General features: G+C 40.2%; 1 protein-coding gene across 2 annotated transcripts in view; it reads right to left on the bottom strand.

Moving 5' to 3' along the window:
- Positions 1 to 1,555: 1,555 nt before the first annotated feature.
- Positions 1,556 to 22,494, bottom strand: part of SHOC2 (SHOC2 leucine rich repeat scaffold protein) — a 111,829-nt gene continuing 90,890 nt past the window's right edge. For both annotated transcript variants that reach the window (XM_030568915.1, XM_030568916.1), the window contains 5 exons: positions 21,843 to 22,031; positions 19,588 to 19,710; positions 15,519 to 15,656; positions 8,621 to 8,738; positions 1,556 to 6,634 (listed from right to left, as the gene is read on the bottom strand). In XM_030568915.1, the coding sequence (XP_030424775.1) occupies positions 6,426 to 6,634; positions 8,621 to 8,738; positions 15,519 to 15,656; positions 19,588 to 19,710; positions 21,843 to 22,031 (777 nt within the window). In that variant the 3' untranslated portion in view covers positions 1,556 to 6,425. The remainder of the gene's footprint in view (positions 6,635 to 8,620; positions 8,739 to 15,518; positions 15,657 to 19,587; positions 19,711 to 21,842; positions 22,032 to 22,494) is intronic.

Raw genomic sequence — 22,494 nt, 5'->3', positions numbered from 1 at the left:
AGTGTTTATGATGGAGGATGCCGGAAACTGGAACTTTATTCATTTTTCACACCAGGCAGTTTCTTGAAATTCAGGACCTGGCACAATGCCCATCAGTTCACTTTATCCAACAAATTATTTGAATAAGAAGCCGATCATGATTGGTTGGGGATGTTGTTTCTGAGTTCCATTAAGTCTCAGTGGTTACTGATAGTCTAGCTGATGCCAATCATCATCAGCCTATTAATTCCGGTGGTGGTTGTTTTCAAGTGGGCATGTCTTAAATACAATTTTTTTCTGAGAGGGATCCAGTAAATAAGGAAAATGTAAAACCAAGTGATGCCTTGTGAGAAACCACCACCACAGAAAAGGAAAACAAGAGCATTTGAAGAAAAAGAACAACAACAACAATGGAGATTTATACATGGTTTCAGAAAATTCTGAACATTGAAAGCTTAAGAAAGGCCAATTAAAATAATAACAGCTCTCCTGTCAAGCAATGTTAAAGCCATATCTTCCAAGCACCATGGACTCCTCCAATAGCATGAAAAATTGTTTCTACTAGTAGTATAAATATTTCCTCTCATTATGTTTTAATTTAATCAATGAACTATTTTAATACGTTGAATGAGTTTAAAATGAGGGCAATTTCTGTTTGTCTCAAAATTAACTGCAGGAGATAGTGTGATTCTTCCTATTATGGTTAATTCAATAAAGTATAGCAACTGCTGCAGTAGTTTCTATGTAACAGATTTAACACCAAATTGATCATTTTGTAATGGGGCCATTTTCCATTAATATAATACTTCACATTTATCTTCAGAGCCCATTATGAGTTTTAATTAATTTTCACAAAATATCTGTATTATCCCTATTTTACAGATGGGGAAGTTGACACACTAAGAGGTAAAGTGACCTGCCAAAGGCCACCATGGATGGGAAAGATGATCAGATTTGAGATTCGTACAAGTCAAAGATGTAATACTATAATTATCAGACACTTTAGCTAGGTCCTCAGCCGGTGTAAACTGGCATAGCTCCATTGACTTCAGTGCAGCAGGGCTCAAATACTACAGTGATGAGTGGCAGAGATACCTTTATGCTAGTTGAGAATCTGGCTCACTATTTTAAAGATACTCAACCATGATAAGCATTTTGATGAGGGGGGAGGGGCTGGAGGGAAGTGGCAGGGGTTGCATCAAGGTTGAACCCTTAAGATGTTCTCATTTAAAAAAAAAAGTATTAAGCACTCTCTTTTTGGTTTGCAGAACATGATGTAAATATTTACTATTTGAAACACTGAATACGTATCATATGAGCTATACATACTTGCAAGATAACTTTCAAAGCTACACAATATCACTTTGAAATGTTTTCTTTTATTAACCAAATATTAAATCCAGGTGATTTCTTGTCTCTTAAGAGCTGTAGTTCCACATCTATTTTCATGTATGTGGTTATTTGGAACTCATTTTGCACTAAAATCCACAGTCACAGTTTTTTTCCTCCTAAAGAAAATGATCCTATACTGTCTTCTTTGCACCTTACTATACAATAATATAACATGAAAGTAAAAGGTTTTACCAACATTTGCTTTATAAAGGTGTGCAATTTACATTTTTATGTTTAGAGCAGTTACTGTCATGCAATTTTTGAAGTATAAGTTTCCTGAAATCAGTATACATTAAACTTCATATTTTACTTGGAAAAACATCTTCAAAAGAGTGAAGAGGTATATAATGAAAATGCAGTTCTCAATCATTTTTGTGACACTGCGAAAGTATGATTTACATCCAGGTTAAGTTAGATTTTAACACTAGAAAACTTTCAAAAGACTCAGTGGCAGCTCATTTACAAATATACTATTTATACTGAATGCATTGATACAGAATGACATTTATAAAAAAGCAAGGCAATCTTTTATATTATAGACATAACAATCAACATTACAATAATTCGGATTAAAAGTACATTTTTTGTAGACTCTTTATACTTTTGTTTAGCTTTTGACCACAAATTAATGTGGTCAGGTGTTTTTCCACAGCAAAAATCCTGTGTGGACCTGTTTAAGACCTAAACATCAGAATAATAAACATAGTCTTTGGATTGCTAGAATAAAAACAAAAACCATTAGATACTGTTTGTAGATACTATCATTTGTTTGTAATCGTCTTAACTGTGCCTTTTAAGTTTGTGTGTTGTGCAAATTACTGCCAACTGTATGTCTAATTAAAAGCAAGTTCTGGCATGCCGATTAAAGATACAATTGAGGTGCAATATTGACTATATAAAAATACTCTGCTGCATTCAGATTCCTTAATAATACAAAAGACATGTCCTCCCTTGATATGTTATGATTTTGTATTGATCCTTAAGAGAGAAACAAGGAAAGGAAGAAACACCTGATAGAAGGTTTTCCATTAAAAAAGGTATTCTGCACACTTCCAGAATTAAAGATGGTACTTGAAGTTTTTGCTTTTTAGGCGCTGCAATGGGTTCAAGTACTAACCAGCTGGACAATGTTTCTAAGTCCTGGTTTTTAAAACCATTTAAGTGAACAAACTTTATTGGTTCTTTCAAGAAGCTTGAGCACATGATTTCTTACACAACGTTAAAGAACAAAACTGCACAAAAAACCTAAAACCAAAAGAGGCACTGAAGCATCAAATATTCTACAATACTAAGTTGTTTTAAAATAAAGTAACATGGATTTAAGAGTTTCCAATAGCATCAGGCAAGTTAAAGGCCAGGCGTGCAACCATATGACCAAACTGTACAGGGTGTGTTCAGCTCGATGTTTTTGTTTAGGATATTAAATGTGAGGTGGCCAGAGAGGGAACATTATTATTTTTATAGTGTTTATGAAAACCAAGCATTTTCAAAGCCAAGAGTTAGCAGCCAAATTTCTATTTAGTCAATTTAAACAGAATATAACTTGTTTCAAAACTAAAAGTCATATTGCAAGTTATTCTTCCTTTACATTTAATCAATGTTTTAAAAAAGACAACCCTTATAATCAGTTTTATACTTATCAGAGTACCATAATACTATACTCTGCAGTATAGTATTTTACTTGTGTTAATCGAGGCATAGTTCATGATAGTGTCCTATAAATACAAGTGCTGATACTTCCACAGGCAGGCAATGGAGGTCATAATTTGATTTGCATTCAGATTTCTAAAGATTGTCAGACTTTTTATAATCTCTTCTTATTTATTTCAGAGATAGCACTACCCACAACAGTATCGCAAGGGACAAAAGTTTTAACAGAAATCTGGCTCACCCCTTTGACCATCCTAGTCTTAAAAAGTACCGACAGAACCTTATTACTCCATCTTGCTCATGCCTCAATACCATATATTTGTCAGAACTGAGTTCTTTCTTCTCATTTTTAATTTAATCAGAATGATCCAAAATTCTTAAACATATATACAAACGAACACAAATCCCACTGACTGGCATTTGGCATTAAAGACAACCTAAAAACTGTACTTAGTTAACAGATGCACAATGCAACATCCTAGAAAATTTAAAGAAGTTGTCAGGTTATAGAATTGTTTTAAGTGATCCAAGGTGTCAGATAAATAGCTGAGGGACTAATAACATTTATACATTAAAGCTTATTCCAAGCAAAATGATACTCATCCATTTAACACCAAAATTAAATAACTCATTTCATAAGGAAACTTCTTGAATTCTTTGAGTTAATTCTTTGCACCAGAACTTAGTCTCTCACGCTGTTTGACTCACACTCTCTCTAGACATTGCAAGAATTATTCACTTCAAAAAGTACAAAATTCAATTCCCAAACAGGACTCAGGAGTATTTGGCATTGAAGTTACTATTTTAGCACAAGGATACATTGAAAAATATCCTGTTTTTAACATAGCTATGTTTTAATTCATTATTTTATTCCTACAAGTGTAAGGGAGACTTCTTTTTAAGAGTTTAAAAAGTATTTTTGGTAAGCCAACTTCTCACCCAACCAAGTTTTTGGAAGAGGGGGTCAGCTCCAATTGTACAGTCATTAACCATGTACCTTAACAAGATGAATAAATCAGATCAAAATATTTACATACTGAACAATCTTAATTCCGTAAATGCAGCCCAACAGCACCTATACCTGTCTAGCAGTGGCCATGGAAATGCTTCAGGAGGAGGCAGCCTGCTATAGATGCCCTATCACTTGAAATTTTTAAGAAGCATCTAAAATGACTCCTCTTGGGCAAGTTTCCTACTGTATTACACACCTAAAATCTTGCTCTATTGTAACAGATTGAGACACGAGTTGTCTTATAAATTAAAGGGCAAATTCTCATAAAAAATGAGAATAGATATGCAAACGGGGAACACAACTGATATGCTTTAAGATACAGTGGCAGCCACCTTTGTTTTAAGGAATCGTATGAATCAAAAACTGTTTTCCCAAGTGAACTGAGGAAGCAAGAAGTAGATTTCAGCAGTAAAATTCAGAAGTTAGATTACAGTCTTCAAAGCTACACATTTCAGCATTCATATTTTAACACCTTACTGCTGAGAAAGATTATCTCCAGGCAGAGCTGTAATAACTAGTTTCTTTTATAAACTAAAATCTAAACTGAAAAGCTACAGTAGATGTAAAAAATAAGAGAGGGGAACGGACATTACTTGGTAAAATCCAGTGACATCTACAATAGTTTTACAGCACATTTGAGCCCTCTACGGTTTTATATCTCCACCTGCCTTCCATTTAAAAGTTGCTCCTTGTTAATGAAAAAACATCAGACAAAACAGAATGCAAGTTACTGTTAATGCTGGAAAAAACTAGACCAAAGGCAGTACATAAAATTAAGCACGTCTAAAAGTCAAAAATTATACTCCTCCAAACTTCTGCATGTGAAATAGATTTTTTCTGACAAACTGATTTAATTTTGTTCAAAAGATACAGTCATCTCTAAATCACAACAATCCAGCAGCAGTTCCATTATGAGTATAAATTGGACAGTTTAGTCAAAATATGAAATGTAACTGCCTTTAGAGTTTAGATCTTAAAGAAAAGGTCATCTTAAACTGGCAATCCAAGTGGAGTAACAGTATCTATTTCACTGCAGCATCTTTAGCTTTCTAAGCAGGCAAGCAAATTCAAATAAAATGGCATGTGAACCACTTACAGTATTTCTACTGAGCTATCAACATCTGTGCACAAATGAAAAGGTGCCTCTTTTTAACAGAACGTTCTTTAATACTGAAATTGACAGGATGAGATTAAAAAAAATAGATGTGGTACTGAACCGGATATTTTGAAGCAAGTGCCCCAGCTGTGGGGAAAAGTGCATTTAGTTCAGCAGCAAAACAGCACAGTGTGAAGCTATTGTGCTTGGACACAGAAGTTCCATAATGGAAGGAGGTACAAGGCAAGTCAAGATATAAAACCATAGTACGTTGTTAACCAACCTTAAAACTTACATATATTGCAGTGTTTAAAAGTAAGACATTCATTTATTGTACAAGGACTATGAGGAACCCTTAAAATTGCCTGTTGTAGTTTATGACCCAACACTATAACAAAAAAAGATAATATATATTATTTCCTTGCCATTCAACTATACCGTTAGACCTTATGAACCTGTAACTTCACAAAACAAAAACTGCTCTTCACTGAGACTATTCAATATTTTTACCAATCTGAAAAGGTTACTTGTGCTAGAAAAGACCAACCACAAAAGGCTCAGTTCAGATATGTTATGCCCACAACTGATAACTCAGGGAAGCAAGGCTTATAAGAATTCAAGCTTTTTTGACTGCATCTTTTCCACCTACCAGTTGTTTTGATGAGTAAATATTTTTAGTATACAAACCAGCTGATAAAAAATTTTCAACAGAAGCATATAAATTCTAGATTGATTAAAACAGAGCAAATCAAAAAATGAAACAAAATCCAGTGATTTACTCTGACTGTAAACAATATAAAAAGACCGCTTGTTTCAAATCTCAAAATAAATTAAAGAAAATCCCATGAACTTCAGGATGTGTGACCCTACCAGGTTTTGACACACAGGAGAGGGAGGAAAACAGGAGAGGGAGAAAAGTTCACCATAAAACATTTCGCATTTTTTGCTAACTGAAAGTAGATCTAAGTAAAAACTACTCTTGTCCCTTAAATTTAACAACTTTTGAATTCGTTGGCAATTGCTTTAAGTGAACTGGCATTTCCAGATTACTCAGACAAACATCCACCAAATTCAGCAACGAAAACTTACACAAGCATTTTTACAGAATAAAAAAAATCTAAATGGCTATGATTCCTCTATTAGCAGAAACACATAATGCAGTCTTAAATTTGCCTTGTTATATTATTTATATATTTTATATATAATATAATATTATATGTATATATTATATTATATATAAAGACAACATTAATGCAGTTTGTATTTTGTACAGTGTATGGGACAATCCAATTTACATCAGACCATGGCACGATATGGTCCCTGCATTTTTAGGAACTGAATGATGAAGGAGGGTCCCCCAGCAACGATCTGAGGTGGAAGGTGGCTGAGTGGGCAGTTCTCAATACTCATTATTGACAGTTTGCTGCAGAGTGCCAGCTCAAAGGGAAGGCCGTGCAGATTGGGGTTGTCATTCAAATACAGTTCTTCCAGATTCTCCAGTGTACCTGGTTAAAATAAAACATTCATAAATATACATGTAAATATCCCTTTTGTTTCAAATGGCTTATCACATGTGAGTAGAAGCTTTCAAACTCACAAGGGAAATTCAATTGGTAATTCTCTACCAGGGAAACAACCCATGTCCACTTCTATTTTTAAGCATAACAACCTCCTTGCCCACAGGTGCCTAAGAGTCACATTCAGCTCAATTCTCTGTAGCGATGGTCACTGCAAGGTTTCCACTCAAAGTGTGATTGCTACATAAATCAACCAATATGATGTTGAGCAGAATAGCATTCTCTTCCTTGCCAATGCTTACCTATCTTGGACGCCAAACAGCCAAACTAGATAACTGTATATCCCTATTTATAGATTGAATTCCCTACAGATCACATACACCATAAGCACTGCTCCTGTTCTGAGGGCCGGCTCCACTTTAGATTAATAAAAATGGTTAAAAAAAAAGTTTATGATGGCAGGATAGTATTGCACCACTGGTTTGTCAAAGCCTCCCAGTGATGTTGCATTGGGGACACTGGCAGGAGCATTAACTGAGCAAAGACAAGTTTACATAGAGTAATTCTTTGAGGATGGCATGAGGAAAATGATGTACCTGGACATATACCGCAAAATACTGATAAGAGTTTCAATGCTAATTGGAAGTAGGTATTCTTAGAATTCTTTTACTATTATTTGTATTACTGTAGTTATGATTAGCAGAATTTTTTCTATCATGAAACAGTTCACAGTCGCAGAGTCAGTAATGAGAATATGTAAATCTCTACTGAATACTCCTGCTGCCTTACAACACTCACCTCTTAGTGAAACATCAAAGACCTAGAGGAGAAGCAGAGAGGGTGACAGGAGTATTAGAGGGTTAAAGAGCGTGTTGAGGAAGGAAAGGTGTCAGGACCACTGGTGGACTGGGAGAGCGTGCAAAATGTTCAGAGTACAAGCGGGGAGCCACATGTAGAATCTGAGGAAGATTGGGGAGCCAGGGGGAGAGAATGCAAAGCAGAAAGGACAGAGTTGAACAGAACTCTGAGCACTATCTGATCATTCTACATGAGGCAATCAAATCTGAAAACTTTAATAACCGGTTTCTACACCTCACTAGAGTGCTTTAAATATAGTAATTTATTTTAACTCTATAGATTAGAGTATAAGGCAACTGAGCTCAATTAATTTATGATCTAGAATGCATACAGCCAGGTTTAGCTGAGATTTGGCCCTTCTGACTCCAACACATGTGCAAGATTTGCGCTGGCTGTGATGGTGTTTCACTGGAGGTGCTGGGACAGCTGAAGCATCTCTGTTTCCCTCTTCTCTAGCTGTGTGGCACTGTATTTCTCACTCGTTTCATGGTGTTTAGGTCTCTTTTTTTAATCTCTTTCCTCTCCTTTCCCTGTATTTCCTTCTCCCCTTCTCTTCTCTCAGCAAGGCAAGCAGCAGTGTGATGATATGCAAACAGAAAGATTTGTAGAAGGTAAGTGCCTCTCCTAGATTCCCTCTGCAGCCCCTTCCCTCACACAAAATTTTACTTCTGCAGCGTGGCCAGAAAGAAAAGTCATAGGATTAGTCTGATTCCTTTCCTACCGAGTTTTTACAAGGAAATGGTTGGAAAGGAAAGTTAACCTATATGCACAATCCTATAAATTTCTCTTTAGCAGAGTGAGAGAAGAGCTTGATAGAGAAGGAAACTACTTAATCCAAATCAGTTTCCCTCTACAAGTTCTTCACACACAAGGTAATTAATCAGAAAAAGCTAAGTCATTTCTCTCACGAAAATAGAGAAAGCATATAATATTGTAGTGCTGGCAGAAGTTTCAAGCAGAGGTGCATACCTCCTCACAATAGAAGTTTCGCCTTGAATTTTGTGGCCTCTGTTTCTGAATACAATAAATTCCTATCATTTTGTGTCTCCCAGAGGTATTTGGAGGTTATTGCTTAACTGTACTGTATACTTATATTTAACAGAAATAGCACCTTACCAATTTCTTCAGGAAGGTGTGTGAGAAGATTTTCTCCTAGCCCAAGATGTGTCAGATTGATGAGGTGACCAATTCCTCTTGGAAGGGTGGTCAATTGATTATTAGTCAAGACCAATTTCTGGTAGAGAAAGAAGTTCTTAAAATTACTAACAGTGCCTTCAAACAGCTGAGTAACATCAGAAAATGTAGCTATTGAATCGACAGATTGTATTTCTAGCATAAGGAGGAAAATCTCTAGTTCTCTATTGCATTCAAATTCTCTCAAATATTATTAAACTTAACAATAAACAACACGCACTTTTAACCAAGGATATAAAGGCACTTCATAAGCTTTACTGAAACCTCAGCACAATTCTGGGAAGTCTATTATTTTATTCGTTTTATACATTGTCAAACTGGGGCAGAGAAGAGAAGTTACTAAATGTAACTGGAGGTTCTTTGAGATGTATGGTCCCTATCTGTATTCCACACATAGGCACACACGAGTTTTTTCAAGCAGTGTCTGTTGATCTGAACACGCACAATATTTCCCCTCGTGCTACTGAGCCAGGATAAAAAGGGCAGTGTGGGTCAATGCCACTCTATTTCCTCTTGTTACTGCAATGTAATCAAGTCCAAAGCAGAGGGGAAGGAGGGCGGGTAGTAGAATACAGATAGGGATCACACATCTTGAAGAACCTCCAGTTACAGTAAGTAACCTCATCTTTTTCTTGCGCAGCTCCCTATATGTATTGCACATGTGGGCGACTTGCAAGCAGAGATCAGTGTGGAGGTGTGTGCAAGGAGGCTGGCAGCAAGGCTGTTTGTAAGATGGTCCTTCCTACTACCACATCCATGCCTGTCTCAAGTCAGGGAACAGTGTGCTGTAAATGTGTGGACAGATTGCCAAGTCGCAGCTTTGTAAATGTCCCACAATGAGATGCCAGATAAGAATGCCATGGAGGCTACTTGTGGCCATGTGGAGCGAGCTGTAACACTCCCGAGAGGGGGAAGTTTTGCTATCTTATTGCATTTTAGCATGCATCTCCACTTAGTAAATTCTCTGAGGATATGGCTTACCCCTTAATCTTTCTACTATGGTGACAAAGAGTCAACTTTCTAGTTGGCTTGGTTCTTTTCAGGTAGAATGCCAGGGCACATCTGACATCAAGGGAGTATAGTTTCTTGTCCTCCGGAGAGGCATGAGGTTTTGGAAAAATATAGGTAAGTGAATTTATTGGTTCATATGGAATTCGGACACAATTTTAGGGAGGAATTTGAGGTGTAGCCAAAGGAAGACCTTCTTGTGGAATACTATGTAGAGAGGGTCTGCCATCATGGCCACTAGCTCACTGACCCTTCTGGCCAAAGTGATGGTTACCAAGAATGCCACTTCCATGGAGAGGTGGATCATGGCACAGGATGCCATAGGTTCAAAGGGCAGCCCTGTGAGAGCTGACAGGACGAGGTTAAGGTCCCACTAGGGTGTGTGTTTGATGACCAGTGAGGAGGTTCTGATCAAGCCTTTCATAAACCACACTGTTGTCGGGTGCATGAAGATACAGCATCCCTCTACTGGGGGAAGGAAAGCGCTAATCGCTGCTAGGTCTGCATGCAGCGAGCTAAGGGCTAAACCTGATGTTTTCAGGGCGAGGAGATAGTTGAGGATAACCTGAATGTCCAAGCAGAGAAATGGCGCCATTTAGCCGAGTAGCACATTCTGGTTGATTCTTTCCTGCTTTGGTTAAGGACCTCCTGGACCGAGACAGAACATGAGCATTCCATGTCTGACGCTCATTGAAACAATGGGCCGTGAGGTGGAGTGAGCTTGGGCTGGGGTGCCTGAGCCTGTTCCACAAATGAGCGGATCCTGATGGGTGGGGGTATGGACAGCCTAAGGAGATGCATGAACAAGAACCGTCTGGGCCAATAGGGTGCTAGAAGGATGATGGTGGCTGCGTCTCAGTGAATCTTCTGAAGAACTTGTGGTATGAGGGGAATGGGGGGAGGGGGAATTTATTGGACGTCACCCAGGGGAGCAGTAGAATGGCACTCAGTCACTGCTGATGGGCGTCTCTGGAGCATTACATGAGACGCTTTCTGTTAATCTGGGACGTAAAGAGGTCCCACAGGGGATTACCCAACTGTGAAAAATCGTTGGTCAAAACTGTGTTGTGTATTTCCCATTCATGGTCTACATGGTCACTTCTGTTTAGTCTGTCCGCTACAGAGTTCTGAGCACCTGGGAGATATACAGCCTGTAAGGAAACCTGATTTCTGACATACCAGATCTACATCTGACTGCCTCCAGGCAGAGGAGACAAGATCTCACTCCTTCCTGTTTGTTAATTAGATTGATAGATTAGATACTGTCCAACAGGATTTGCAAGTGGAGGGAGCATATGAGGGGAAAGAAGGCCTTGCAGGCTATGAGGATTGCTCTCAGTTCCAGCAAGTTTCTAGGGAGCCTGGCTTCCCATGGTGTCCAGGTACCCTGGGCTGCATGGTAGGCCAGGTGAGCACCCCATCCTGTAAGGGAGACATCCATCACAATGGTGGCCCTCAGTACGGGAGGGCTGCAAGAGAGGTGAGAACTCCTGAGGGAACAATAGCTCTGGAGTTGATGTGGTCCTTGGTCAGCTGGTAGGTTGAGTGGAGCTGGGCAAAAGGTGTCACATAGTTGCATGCAGCCACGTGGCCCACGAAATAGAGGCACCAACGCGGCATAGTGCGGGGGTTGCGGGGGACGTGTGTGATCAGGCTGCTCATCGTGTAAAATCTGTCCACTGGAAGGAAAGCTCTTGCCAAGACAGAGTCTCATAGACTCATAGACTCTAGGATTGGAAGGGACCTCGAGAGGTCATCGAGTCCAGTCCCCTGCCCTCATGGCAGGACCAAATACTGTCTAGACCATCCCTGATAGACATTTATCTAACCTACTCTTAAATATCTCCAGCGATGGAGATTCCACAACTTCCCTAGGCAATCTATTCCAGTGTTTAACTACCCTGACAGTTAGGAACTTTTTCCTAATGTCCAACCTAAATCTCCCTTGCTGCAGTTTAAGCCCATTGCTTCTTGTTCTATCATTGGAGGCTAAGGTGAACAAGTTTTCTCCCTCCTCCTGATGACACCCTTTTAGATACCTGAAAACTGCTATCAGGTCCCCTCTCAGTCTTCTCTTTTCCAAACTAAACAAACCCAATTCCTTCAGCCTTCCTTCATAGGTCATGTTCTCAAGACCTTTAATCATTCTTGTTGCTCTTCTCTGGACCCTCTCCAATTTCTCCACATCTTTCTTGAAATGCGGTGCCCAGAACTGGACACAATACTCCAGTTGAGGCCTAACCAGTGCAGAGTAAAGCGGAAGAACGACTTCTCGTGTCTTGTTTACAACACACCTGTTAATGTCTAGCCTTGTTCCTATTATATTTATTGTCTGTGTAGGTAACAAAAGGGACCTGTCTTCATTTATGCAGACACCTAAGGAGGCAAAGAGACATTGAAGGGAGTCAATCGTGAAGACGACTTCTCGTCAGGAATGTCCCACCAGAAGCTAACTGTGCAGGTATGGGAACACTGTATTTCCCTGGCGTTGCATCTAGGCTGCTACTACCGTGAATGCTTTCACAAAGGCCCCTGATGCTATCGCAAGACCAAAGGGAGGAGGCAAAACTGGTTTTGTTGCTGTGTAATCTTGAATTGTAAGAATTTCCTATGTGATGGGTGAATGTCCACATGGAAATATGCATCCTTCATGTCAAGAGGTGTGAACTACACCCCCTCCTGGAGAAAGGTGATCATTGATGCCAGTGTAATCACTGTGCATTTCAGCTTCCTGATGAAAATATTGAGCTGTCAAAGATTCAGGATGGATCTCCACTCTCCACCTTTCTTGGGGATGAGAAAATATGAGGAGCAGAACCCTCTTCCTCGCTACTGAGGCAGGAAAATCGATATCACTCGCCGGTAGAGTAGGAAGTCTACCTCTTGTTAATGAATCAATTGGTGGCAGGGGTCCCCCAGGGATGGCCAGGTGGGAGGTTTGTGAGGAGTAAAGGAAAGGAAATCTATGGAGTATCCATGATGGATAATTTCCAGAACTGAACTGTCCATGGTGACCTTGCTCCAAATGTAGATGAAGGTGAGGCAGCCTCCAAAGATGACGGGTGGTGAAGTAGGCATCATCAGTGGTGATGTGCGAGTTTTGACCTGGATATCAAAAGTAGCCTTTGGCATGCAGTTGGGAGTACATGGACGATGTGGTAATGGTTGGAGCCAGGAAACAGCCTCTCTGAAATCTCAGTCATATGCAAGCGAGTTCAGGTGGATGATGGTAGTAAGAGAGAGAGGAAGAAGGTAGTCATGGTCTGAAGGGCTGTTTGTGATGTATTCTCGTGGGGGCTGGAGCACCGATCCCAGAGACCTCAGGGTGGATCTCGAGTCATTGAGGGAATGTAAAGACTCATCTGCCTTTTCACTGAATAGTATTTTGGACACCCCCTGGGAAGCCCGATGATTGGAGCCCAGAGTTTCTACGCATGACCAGCCCTGTAGCATCCACCGGGACCTGGAAAGCCACCTTTGCCACCAGCCTCCCCACATCCATCAAGAAATGCAACTGGGGCTGATCTTCCCCAGGGAGGTTGTCTTTGAACTCTGCCAGCGTGGTATAGGTATTAAAGTTGTATTTAGCCAACAATGCCTGGTAATTGGCTATATGAAACTGAAGGTCTGCAGAGAAGACCTTGTTGCCCAGGAGATCCAGCCTCTTTGACCCTTTCTATAGCAGGATGGATTTCTGAGAGTGCTCCAGAGCCCCTTACACAGCCACCTGCACAACTAGTGAATCAGGGGAAGGGTGTGTTAAAAAGGAAATCAGCCCCTCTGGTAAGCACAAAATAGCATTTCTTTGCTTGCTTCCGGGTGGGGGCACACTATGCAAGTATGTGCCAAACCATTCAGGCCAGTTGTAGTATGGCCTCGTTCATGAAAAGGGCCACTCTGGATGGGCCCTAGGGCTGTAAGAAGTCCAGGAGATGGTGCTGGGGGTCCTGAACCTCCTCCAATGGGATTTACAAGTCAGTAGGCACCCTTTGGAGAAGATCTTCATATTGCCAATGGTCATCTGGCAGAGAGGGTGGCAAAAGGGATGAATATGTCATCCAATGATGAGGCAGCTCTGGTCGGAACCCGTGGTACCGGCTCAGTGTCTTCCTCCTCATACACTGACTGAACCAGCTGATGAGAGGACAACGAGTAGCAGGACTCCTGCAACAGTGCCAGTGTCTGCTATAAGGGTGCCCAGTATGCCCAGAAGGAGGGATCTGTTAGTCACCGTGGGCCCACAGGAAATGATATCAGACATCCCTGGGAGAGGGGGGTCATATCCAGGAAGATAAGGCTGCTGCAGCTGTCTGGGCTTCTGTGCTGTGTTGGAGATATCAGTGGGAATATCTCTTTTGGCTCCTCTGAGTCTGAGCACAGTGCTGTCGGAAACAGTGGTATTGCTGGTACTGGGAGGCCCCAGTATGATGGATAGGGAAGGGGTCTCTCCTGTGGCAGTAGCAGAGGTTCATGCTCCAGGGTAGGAAGCTCCTTGAGAACCGTTAGACCCGACAGAAGTAGAGACTGCAGATAGTGGAGGAAGATCTCATCCAGTGTCAGAAAAGCGTCCATGTGGCCTGGGGTCCACAGGGTTCCCATCAAGACACCGGAAGGACCTGGTTTCACTGCCGGAGCTCGCCAGTCTCCATATTGCCGAGGCAGAACCAATGGCACATCCAGACTGGTGCTCATGGACGCGACTGGCCTATCCTTGACACTGTAGTCACCACTGGATGATTCTTCTTTGCCTTACCCTCCAGCCGAGGGGCCCTCAGTGATAGTTCTGTGGGATTTGTACATGACATCTCACCCGACCTGGGATGGCTTGGGGAGAAAATATGCTTCTTGTAGGGAGTCCACTGTGTGGATCTGCCATTATGCCCAAGAGAGTGTTTCTTACTGTCACAGGCAGCCCTGCGTCGTTGGGCTTCAGTGCCAGTGGCTCCGCTCCATTGTTCGTGCTCAGAGGTGTACTGCTGGCCAGCTGAGGCTGATGTACAGTGGGGTCTCCCAGGCCAACCTCAGGTCAGGGCCTCATAGCCTCTTCCATCAGAAGCTTCTGCAGCCTGAGTTCTTGGGCCTCTCTGGTTCTGGGGCAGAAAGCACCAAAATGCTGTACTTCACCGAGATAAGCGCCTCACCCAGACAATAGAGACACCACAGATCCTTGCTGATGATGGAAACGAGGCAAAGGCAGGAAACTCAGTTCTTGAAGTCCAGGACCCTGGGCACAGTCCCTGGGATAAAGAGAATCTCCCCCCGACCAGGGGGAGGGCAGGAGGGGGGCAGGAGAAGATAGGGTAATTTTCTTATGCTGTCCTGTATATACAACTAAGATTTCTATACTACAGGATAACTATTTATAACAAACATACACACACTCTTTTAGAGACTAAGAAGAGTGAAGCAGGACAGGATTTTAACTCAGGCCACGTGGCATCAACCCAGACCACCCCTTAAACCGTCAGTCAGGAGCACGAGGGGAGCTACCAAGCACATGTGGGTCAATGGACGCTGCTTGGAAAAACTGCTGGACGCAGGGGCATGGCACATATGTATACCCACAAGTGGAATACACATAATGATCAGCACTTGAAGAATTAAATGTTTTCCCAAGGTCAACCAGGGAATCAATGGCAGAACCAGGAGTAAAACTCAAGAGTCCTGATTCTTTATACTCTTCGCTAACAGTAAACTCCTTCCGTTAACTTTCCTAAAGAGCTAGAGACCATTAATTTGAGTGGGAAAGGTACAAATTAGCCTGTTGAAAGTAAAAGCTTGGTATGTTTATCTCCTCTCATGATTGTTTCACCTGCAGATCCTTAAGGTAAGCGATTTCATTTGGCAAGGATTCCAGTTTGTTCTCCTCTAAATCTAACTCTCTTATTTTCCGTAGGTTTCCAATGCCATGGGGAAGTTTCTTCAGAAGATTATTTGACAAGATAAGAACCTGAAGGAAAAAAACAGAGAAAATTTAAAGTAATGCAGCAAGCAAGTGCCAACTAAAATAGAATCCCTTTAGACTTCAGAATTAAGTAGCATTTCATACAATGCAAAATTAACATACTATTTAACAAGTTTTGTAAAACTCCTCTGAAACTGAACTACAGGATAAAGTTAAACTTAAATCAGTAATCAAAACTAACAACACGTTACAAAATGGAGCTTAACAGAAGTGAAGTTTAAATTCAGAACAATAGATTTCAGATTAACAGGACTATTTATTTTAAAAATATATACATTTTAAACAGTGGCGAAACAAAGAGCTAAGAGCCCATTTTAACCAAATGACTCAAGAAAAACAGAGACTACTTCCTACTACATAACTTCCCTATCATTTGTATTCTTTCACATGCCCGCCTCAGTGCCATCTGCCCTGCTATCCCTTATGCTTGACAGTCCATCCTTGACCCAATCTGCCAACCCCCGCAACCTCCTCTTACTTTTTATACCACCTTCAAGAAGTTGGTTTTGGGAAGGGACTAACAACAACATACTTGGCTACTCTACACACATGCACTGGTCTCCTATAATGATCAGCCTCATCAGTCCTCTTCTTTAATTCTTCTCGTGCTCTCAGTTACTGTTTGCTCTCATTTTCAATTAGGGCCTGCTTACATGGGGACATGCAGAGAAATTAATCCAAATTAACTGAAGGTGTGAATTTAAAGAGGATTCATTAAACTGCATCAAATCCCTCTGTGGGCATTCTTATTGAGAATTCAAGTGTCATTAAATCAGTTGAGATTAATGCACTTCCAAAGTACATCAAATTAAGCCCATTTTAATTCTGAATAAGAGAGAGTGTCCACACAGGCATTTTCTCAACTTTAACTAAACCATTTGAAAAATTAATTTGGATTAACTTTGAGTGTCTCCATGTAGACAAGACGTCAGATTGTAAATCCATCCAAGCAGAAAATCTGTCTTTTCTATGCTGTAAAGTACCATGCCTGGGGGGGAGGGATAGCTCAGTGATTTGAGCATTGGCCTGCTAAACCCAGGGTTGTGAGTTCAATCCTTGAGGAAGCCATTTCGGGAACTGGGGTAAAAATCTGTCTGGGGACTGGTCCTGCTCTGAGCAGGGGGTTGGACTAGATGACCTCCTGAGGTCCCTTCCAACCCTGATATTCTATGATCTATGAACCCCAGTCAGTAATTCATTCAAACAATAGTTTGCAGTAATATAGCACCTTTATCCAGAGCTGCTCAAAGTTGCTTACAAGCAACTCATAACATCTCAGTGAGGTAGATAATGAGCAAGATAAGGCACAAATGTGAAGGGCTGCATTTTAGTGGTGCTGAGCACTCACAAATCCCTGTTAAATCAATAGAGCTGCAGGTGCTTAGATCCTGAAAATCCATGCTCTAAAGCAGGGGTGGGCAAACTGCAGGCCACATCTGGCCCACCAGCCATTTTAGTCCGACTCTTGAGCTCCCGCTGGGGAGCGGAGTCTGGGACTTGCCCCGTTCTGGCGCTCCAGCTGGAGAGTAGGGTTGGGGGCCACTCCGTGCGGCTCCCTGAAGCAGCAACATGTGCCCCCTCCAGCTCCTACGCATAGGGGCAGCCAAAGGATCTGCTCCACACACTGCTACCTTAAGACCTGCTAGCACGAGTCTGCCCAACTAGACTGGGAGGCTCGCTCCCTGGTGCAGTGTAGACATACCCTTAGTAACATCACCAAGGCCAGACAGCTCTGGACGGGTGTCCGGCTGGCTTTGGATAGTTAAGTTCTTCCAGCTAAACCGAATAGGATCTGGGAATTGATCCTAGCACTGTACTATAATTGCTAGTTATTTCTTCTTTCCAATCCTACCATGTTATTGTTATGCGGTATTAAAACACACACACACAAAAGTGAATAGTTCAACAGTTAATGCAAAATTCTACAACAACGCATCGTTAGGGTTGTATGCAGTATTGTCGGAGCTGTGTCAGTCCTGGAGATTAGAGAGAAGGTGAGGGAGGTAACGTCTTTTATTGGACCAAATTCTGTTGGTGGGAGAGAAAGCTTTCAAGCTTACACAGAGCTCTTCTTCAGGTTTGAGAAACTTAACCAGATTAGGGTTGCACAGTTAAAGTCATGAAATGCCAAAGTTAAGGTTAGCATGTCAATAATAATGTGGTCTTGTTGCATATCCTGTGTATTTTAAGGCACATACTAAACAATACGAATAGTAACTTATTAAACTACATATCTAAAAGAAAAACAGAAAATATTCCTGACGCACAGGGCCAAAAAGGGTTACACAACTAGCAGGCTAATTGACCCGGGATTCAACCTTGAGAGACATATTAAAGGATAGGGTAAATGGTAATTACGGCCATTTCATGTTAGATAGACTAGAGTTTGAAATGCAAACCTGTATGGTTAGAGAATTAGAGGCAACACTAATTGTAAGTGTATGCTTACAACTTGTTAGGTGTTAACCATGTAACCAAATAGTTCCTGTGTATTGCTGGATTCTGTTAATTCAGAGATCAAAAGAAAAAACATTAACATTTAAATGAACTGTGAATATAGTGATATCACTGTCAATTTCTCTTTGAAGTATGAAGCAAATTATCTGTCAATAAAGGGAGATAGGCAATTGCCTTACATTAATCCAGGTAGCCAATTATCGTTGATGGTTAGGAAATAGGAGGATTACTTCAAAGCTTGGATAATTGCCTACTGTTCACCCAAGTACTGCATGCTGTCATGAGGCTGCCTGGGAACTGTTTAAAGGGCTTTTGGGACCTGATCCTTTCATCTCAGATGTGCTTAAGCTTCATCAGGGGGAAGTCTGAGTCACAAAACTGAGGTCTTCAGTCCTATCTGGATCACCCTGATATTGGACATTGGACTAAAACTATGGACTAATTCTGGAAGAACTCTTTGCAACTGAAGTTCATCATATCTACTATGAAACTGATCTAAAAACTCTTAGTCTGTATGTATAATGATCTTTTAACCAATACTCTCTTCTTTTTACATAAATTTTACATTGGTTAATAAGAATTGGCTGTAAGCATGTATTTCGGTAAGATCTGAAATATCCAGTGACCTGGATGGTAATGTGTCTTCTTTGGGATTGGTAGAACTTTATACATGATGAACAAGATTTTCAGTAATCCTCTTCATATTTGACTTGCCTGTCTGGGAAGAAGTCCAAGGCTGGGTTGTTTTATAAGATCTGTGGTTTTGGCTTTTGGATAACCAGTAAGTTTATTGTGGAAGCTGATTTTTTGTTGCTGGCTTGGTGAATCTAAGTATTAGACTAACCACCAGTTTTGGGGTTGTCTGCCCCATTCTTTGCAGGTTGCCCTAATTGAGCAATCTCAGTGTGGTACCCCTGCAACCACAGTCCACAACTACCTATGTACAATGTGGCTGAGTTAAAATTGCTGTAAGATCTTCCACTTTTGCATTAATATTGCATAAGCAGTTATTTCTGTTTAATTCCTTAGTGTTTCTACCTAGTTGTAAAAAACTACCTAATTTTACAACATAAATACGCCCTTTGCTATTGGCACTCCCTCTGGTTTCAAGGCCCAGTCCAATGCTTTCTAACTGAATTCAGTCCACTTTGTCATCCTTTTGTTGGAATATTTTGGCCCACTTTGTTTGTATGCTGGTCCCTCTGGGTGTTCAGCTCAGCTTTAATTCATTTTATTTTCTGCACTGTACATTTTGTGGTGTGGGGTTGTCTATAGGTTAATAAATGAAATAGGCACACAGGTTTAGGGAACAAAACATTAAAAAAGCTATTAATGAAAGCCATAAACTTATGAAACACTCATATGTTTGGTTAGCACACTTATTGGCGCATATACTTTTTTTTTTTTAAGTTCATGTCTGAGGATTTGCTTAGTCAGATGTTCACTGTATTTCTCTCACCTCAAGGGAAACTAGCCCAGACACATCCTCAGGAATTTTTGTGAGCTGATTAGTGGCTAAATTCAGTTCCACCATGCTGGTCCAAGTCCCAAAGTCCAAGGGGAGCGAGGTTAGCTGATTGTCCTGCAATTTAACAAAGAAAATATGTAGGTTTTGGCATGAAAAAACAGGAAGGTAGCTTGGAGATTAAATAAGACGAAACATTTAGATAAATCAAAAATTTTATTGGTTCTTAAATAAACCAGTAGAAAAAACTCTGGTAAATGGCTGAATCTTTAAAATGCATTCCCAAAATGTAATGAACACTACCCAATCTAGACACATGGAGCTGTATTTGTATTACCAATATGATGGAAATGGAAACAACATATTACAAAGGCAATAACTCATGAAATTTCCAAGGTCTCCATAGTTCATTTTGACTTCTTACTCTTTTCAACATTATGCATTGTTGGATAGGATGTGAACACTTAAGACATGAATAAAAAAACCCCAACAAACACCACATCATGTAAAGAACCTAGCAACAATTCTGCAATCCTAAAAATATGAAGGGTGTAAGGTAAACAAAAAAAACCCTAATCATAAAAGGTCAAGTGCCATTACAAAACAACTTAAGTGTCAGACATTATTTCAGGATCTGGCCTATGACAGGCAGTTGGAACAGCTATCAGCCAGCAGGGCCCATAGGCTCTATGTCTGCTGACATCGGGATAGTTTTTAAAATAGCAAATACATCCAAATTGCTTATATAGTAGAAAAAAACTGGAATGAAGTCAGACACTCTCACTATTTAGAGTGCTAGTGATATAATTTGGTCTAGAGTGGACACAGTAAACGCTAAGAAATCAGGCTGTTCAAACTACTGGTACATGTGTGACATTAAAGAGTGATTGGTACTTTCAGAGAAATTTTTTTCTAACTTAAGGACCCATCTAGATTACCAAAAGGAAGATGTTGCCTCTTTTGTCTGACTTTTCCACATTGCCCTCACACCTGAAAAAAACTTTCCAAATAATGTGCCAGACACTATCCTGTTACCATTCAAATCCTTCCCCGGACTAATTTCTGTTGTGAGGTCAACAAAAATTCAGTCATCTAGTAATAGATGTACTGGAGGACAGTTAAACGTAAGTTCTTACAATAAAATAAAAAATTTAACCCCTTGAAATGACTAAAACATGCACCCGCCACTTTACGTTTATGTTGCACCCTCTTCATCTGGTTCAGACTGGAAATAAAGCATAAATTTTTAACAGTGTAAGTAATTAACCATTAAAATAATTTACCAAGGGATTCTCCATCAGTGACAATTTTTAAAATAAGACTGGGTGTTTTTCTAAAAGATCTGCTCTGTAAATTATTTTGAGGAAATTCTATGACCTCTGTTAAACATGAGCTCAGACTAGATTATCACAATAGTCTCTTCTGGTCTCAGCATCTATGGATCTATTTTTGTATTTCAGAATGCAAGCTCTTCAGGGAAGAGACTATCTTACATAGCCTGAAATTGCCTTGTACATCGTAGGTGCTATCACAATTGCTATCATTTACTGATAAATATGTTTTCTATAAGGCAATTATATCAAGACATGGGAGGGGCTATGTGTCGAGTTTCAAGGGAGACTGAACATTTCTGAATGTGTATTCTGTTACAAATTAAACTAAACCCACTGTTACACTATTATCCCTCATGGCTATTTTCTCCACCTGTAATCTGTCATCACATGCTTATATTGTGATCTTTAGGGGATGTAAACCATCTCTTTAAAAATATACAGTATCTAACACAATGGGACATGAGTTCGTACTGTGGTCTCTGGGCTACCTCTTTGCAAAAATAATAGTAATAACAAGGTCTTAATTTTAGATTTTGTAAAAATAAGCTTAAAAAGGGCAATAGATATTTCTTTCAATGAGTGTTTTTAAATGAAATAAAATTGTTTTAAAACAAAATATTCCCCTGCAATGTTTGCAATTCAACCATTCAGATTCCTGAACATGCAATGTACAAACAGCTTCACTGATTTTCATTGTCCAAATGTGAAGGCAATGTGAAAGAGCTAACAGAATAAATAGCGAAAAATGAAATGGATCAGTAACACAGGTAAAGGATGTGTGTCTGTGATATCTGAGGAAGGTGACAAGGTATCCCTTTCATATGCTAGACGTTTATTCTTTGTATTACTACATTTGTTACAGATCACAGAATCTGCTATGGATGTTACAAACAGTGGAGCATTGCGGTGGCTCACCTTCATATTCAGCTTACTTAACACTTTAGCTCTAGAGAAAATTCCAAACGGTATTTTGCTGATGCGATTGTGTTCCATGTTAAGAGAGTAGATTGTGGAGAACTGTGATGGACCACCCACTGGATATGACTGGAAGCAGTTCCTGGCCAATGTTAAACTAGTCAGGTTCACAAGACTCGATAAAAGACCCTGGATAGGGAGAGAGGGTGGGGGGCAAACCTTTCACTTGAGCTTTGCATTTAAATTTATTTGAACATATATTCTTTCACTGTATTGCTTCCCCCCAGTGCACCCAACAAGATAAATAAGAGTTGCAATATATAAACGAGTCTTAACTTCAGAAAAAGCTCTCCCATCCATACATTCTCATCCACAATCACTAGGAAAGAACCGTATTCCTCTCCTCCCACACATACATGGTGCCAACATTTAAAATCATAGCTGGTGCTATTTTTTGTAATCTTTTCCTACTTGTAAAAAAAATAAAATAATGGTTTCAAGCAAAACTGATAGCACTGGCTAGAGTCATCCAGAGTGCAGACAGTGGTTGTCTTGAAAGCTCAGTGGAAAAAAAAATTACATCAGTCCTGACCAGCATTTCCAGTATTGGAGGAAATGCAACCGGTGTAGAGGAGGAGATGCAGCCAATGCT

Source organism: Gopherus evgoodei, chromosome 7, assembly GCF_007399415.2.
Source record: "Gopherus evgoodei ecotype Sinaloan lineage chromosome 7, rGopEvg1_v1.p, whole genome shotgun sequence".
In the NCBI taxonomy this organism is placed as follows: domain Eukaryota; kingdom Metazoa; phylum Chordata; order Testudines; family Testudinidae; genus Gopherus; species Gopherus evgoodei.
This window is presented reverse-complemented; position numbering and strand designations above follow the sequence as displayed.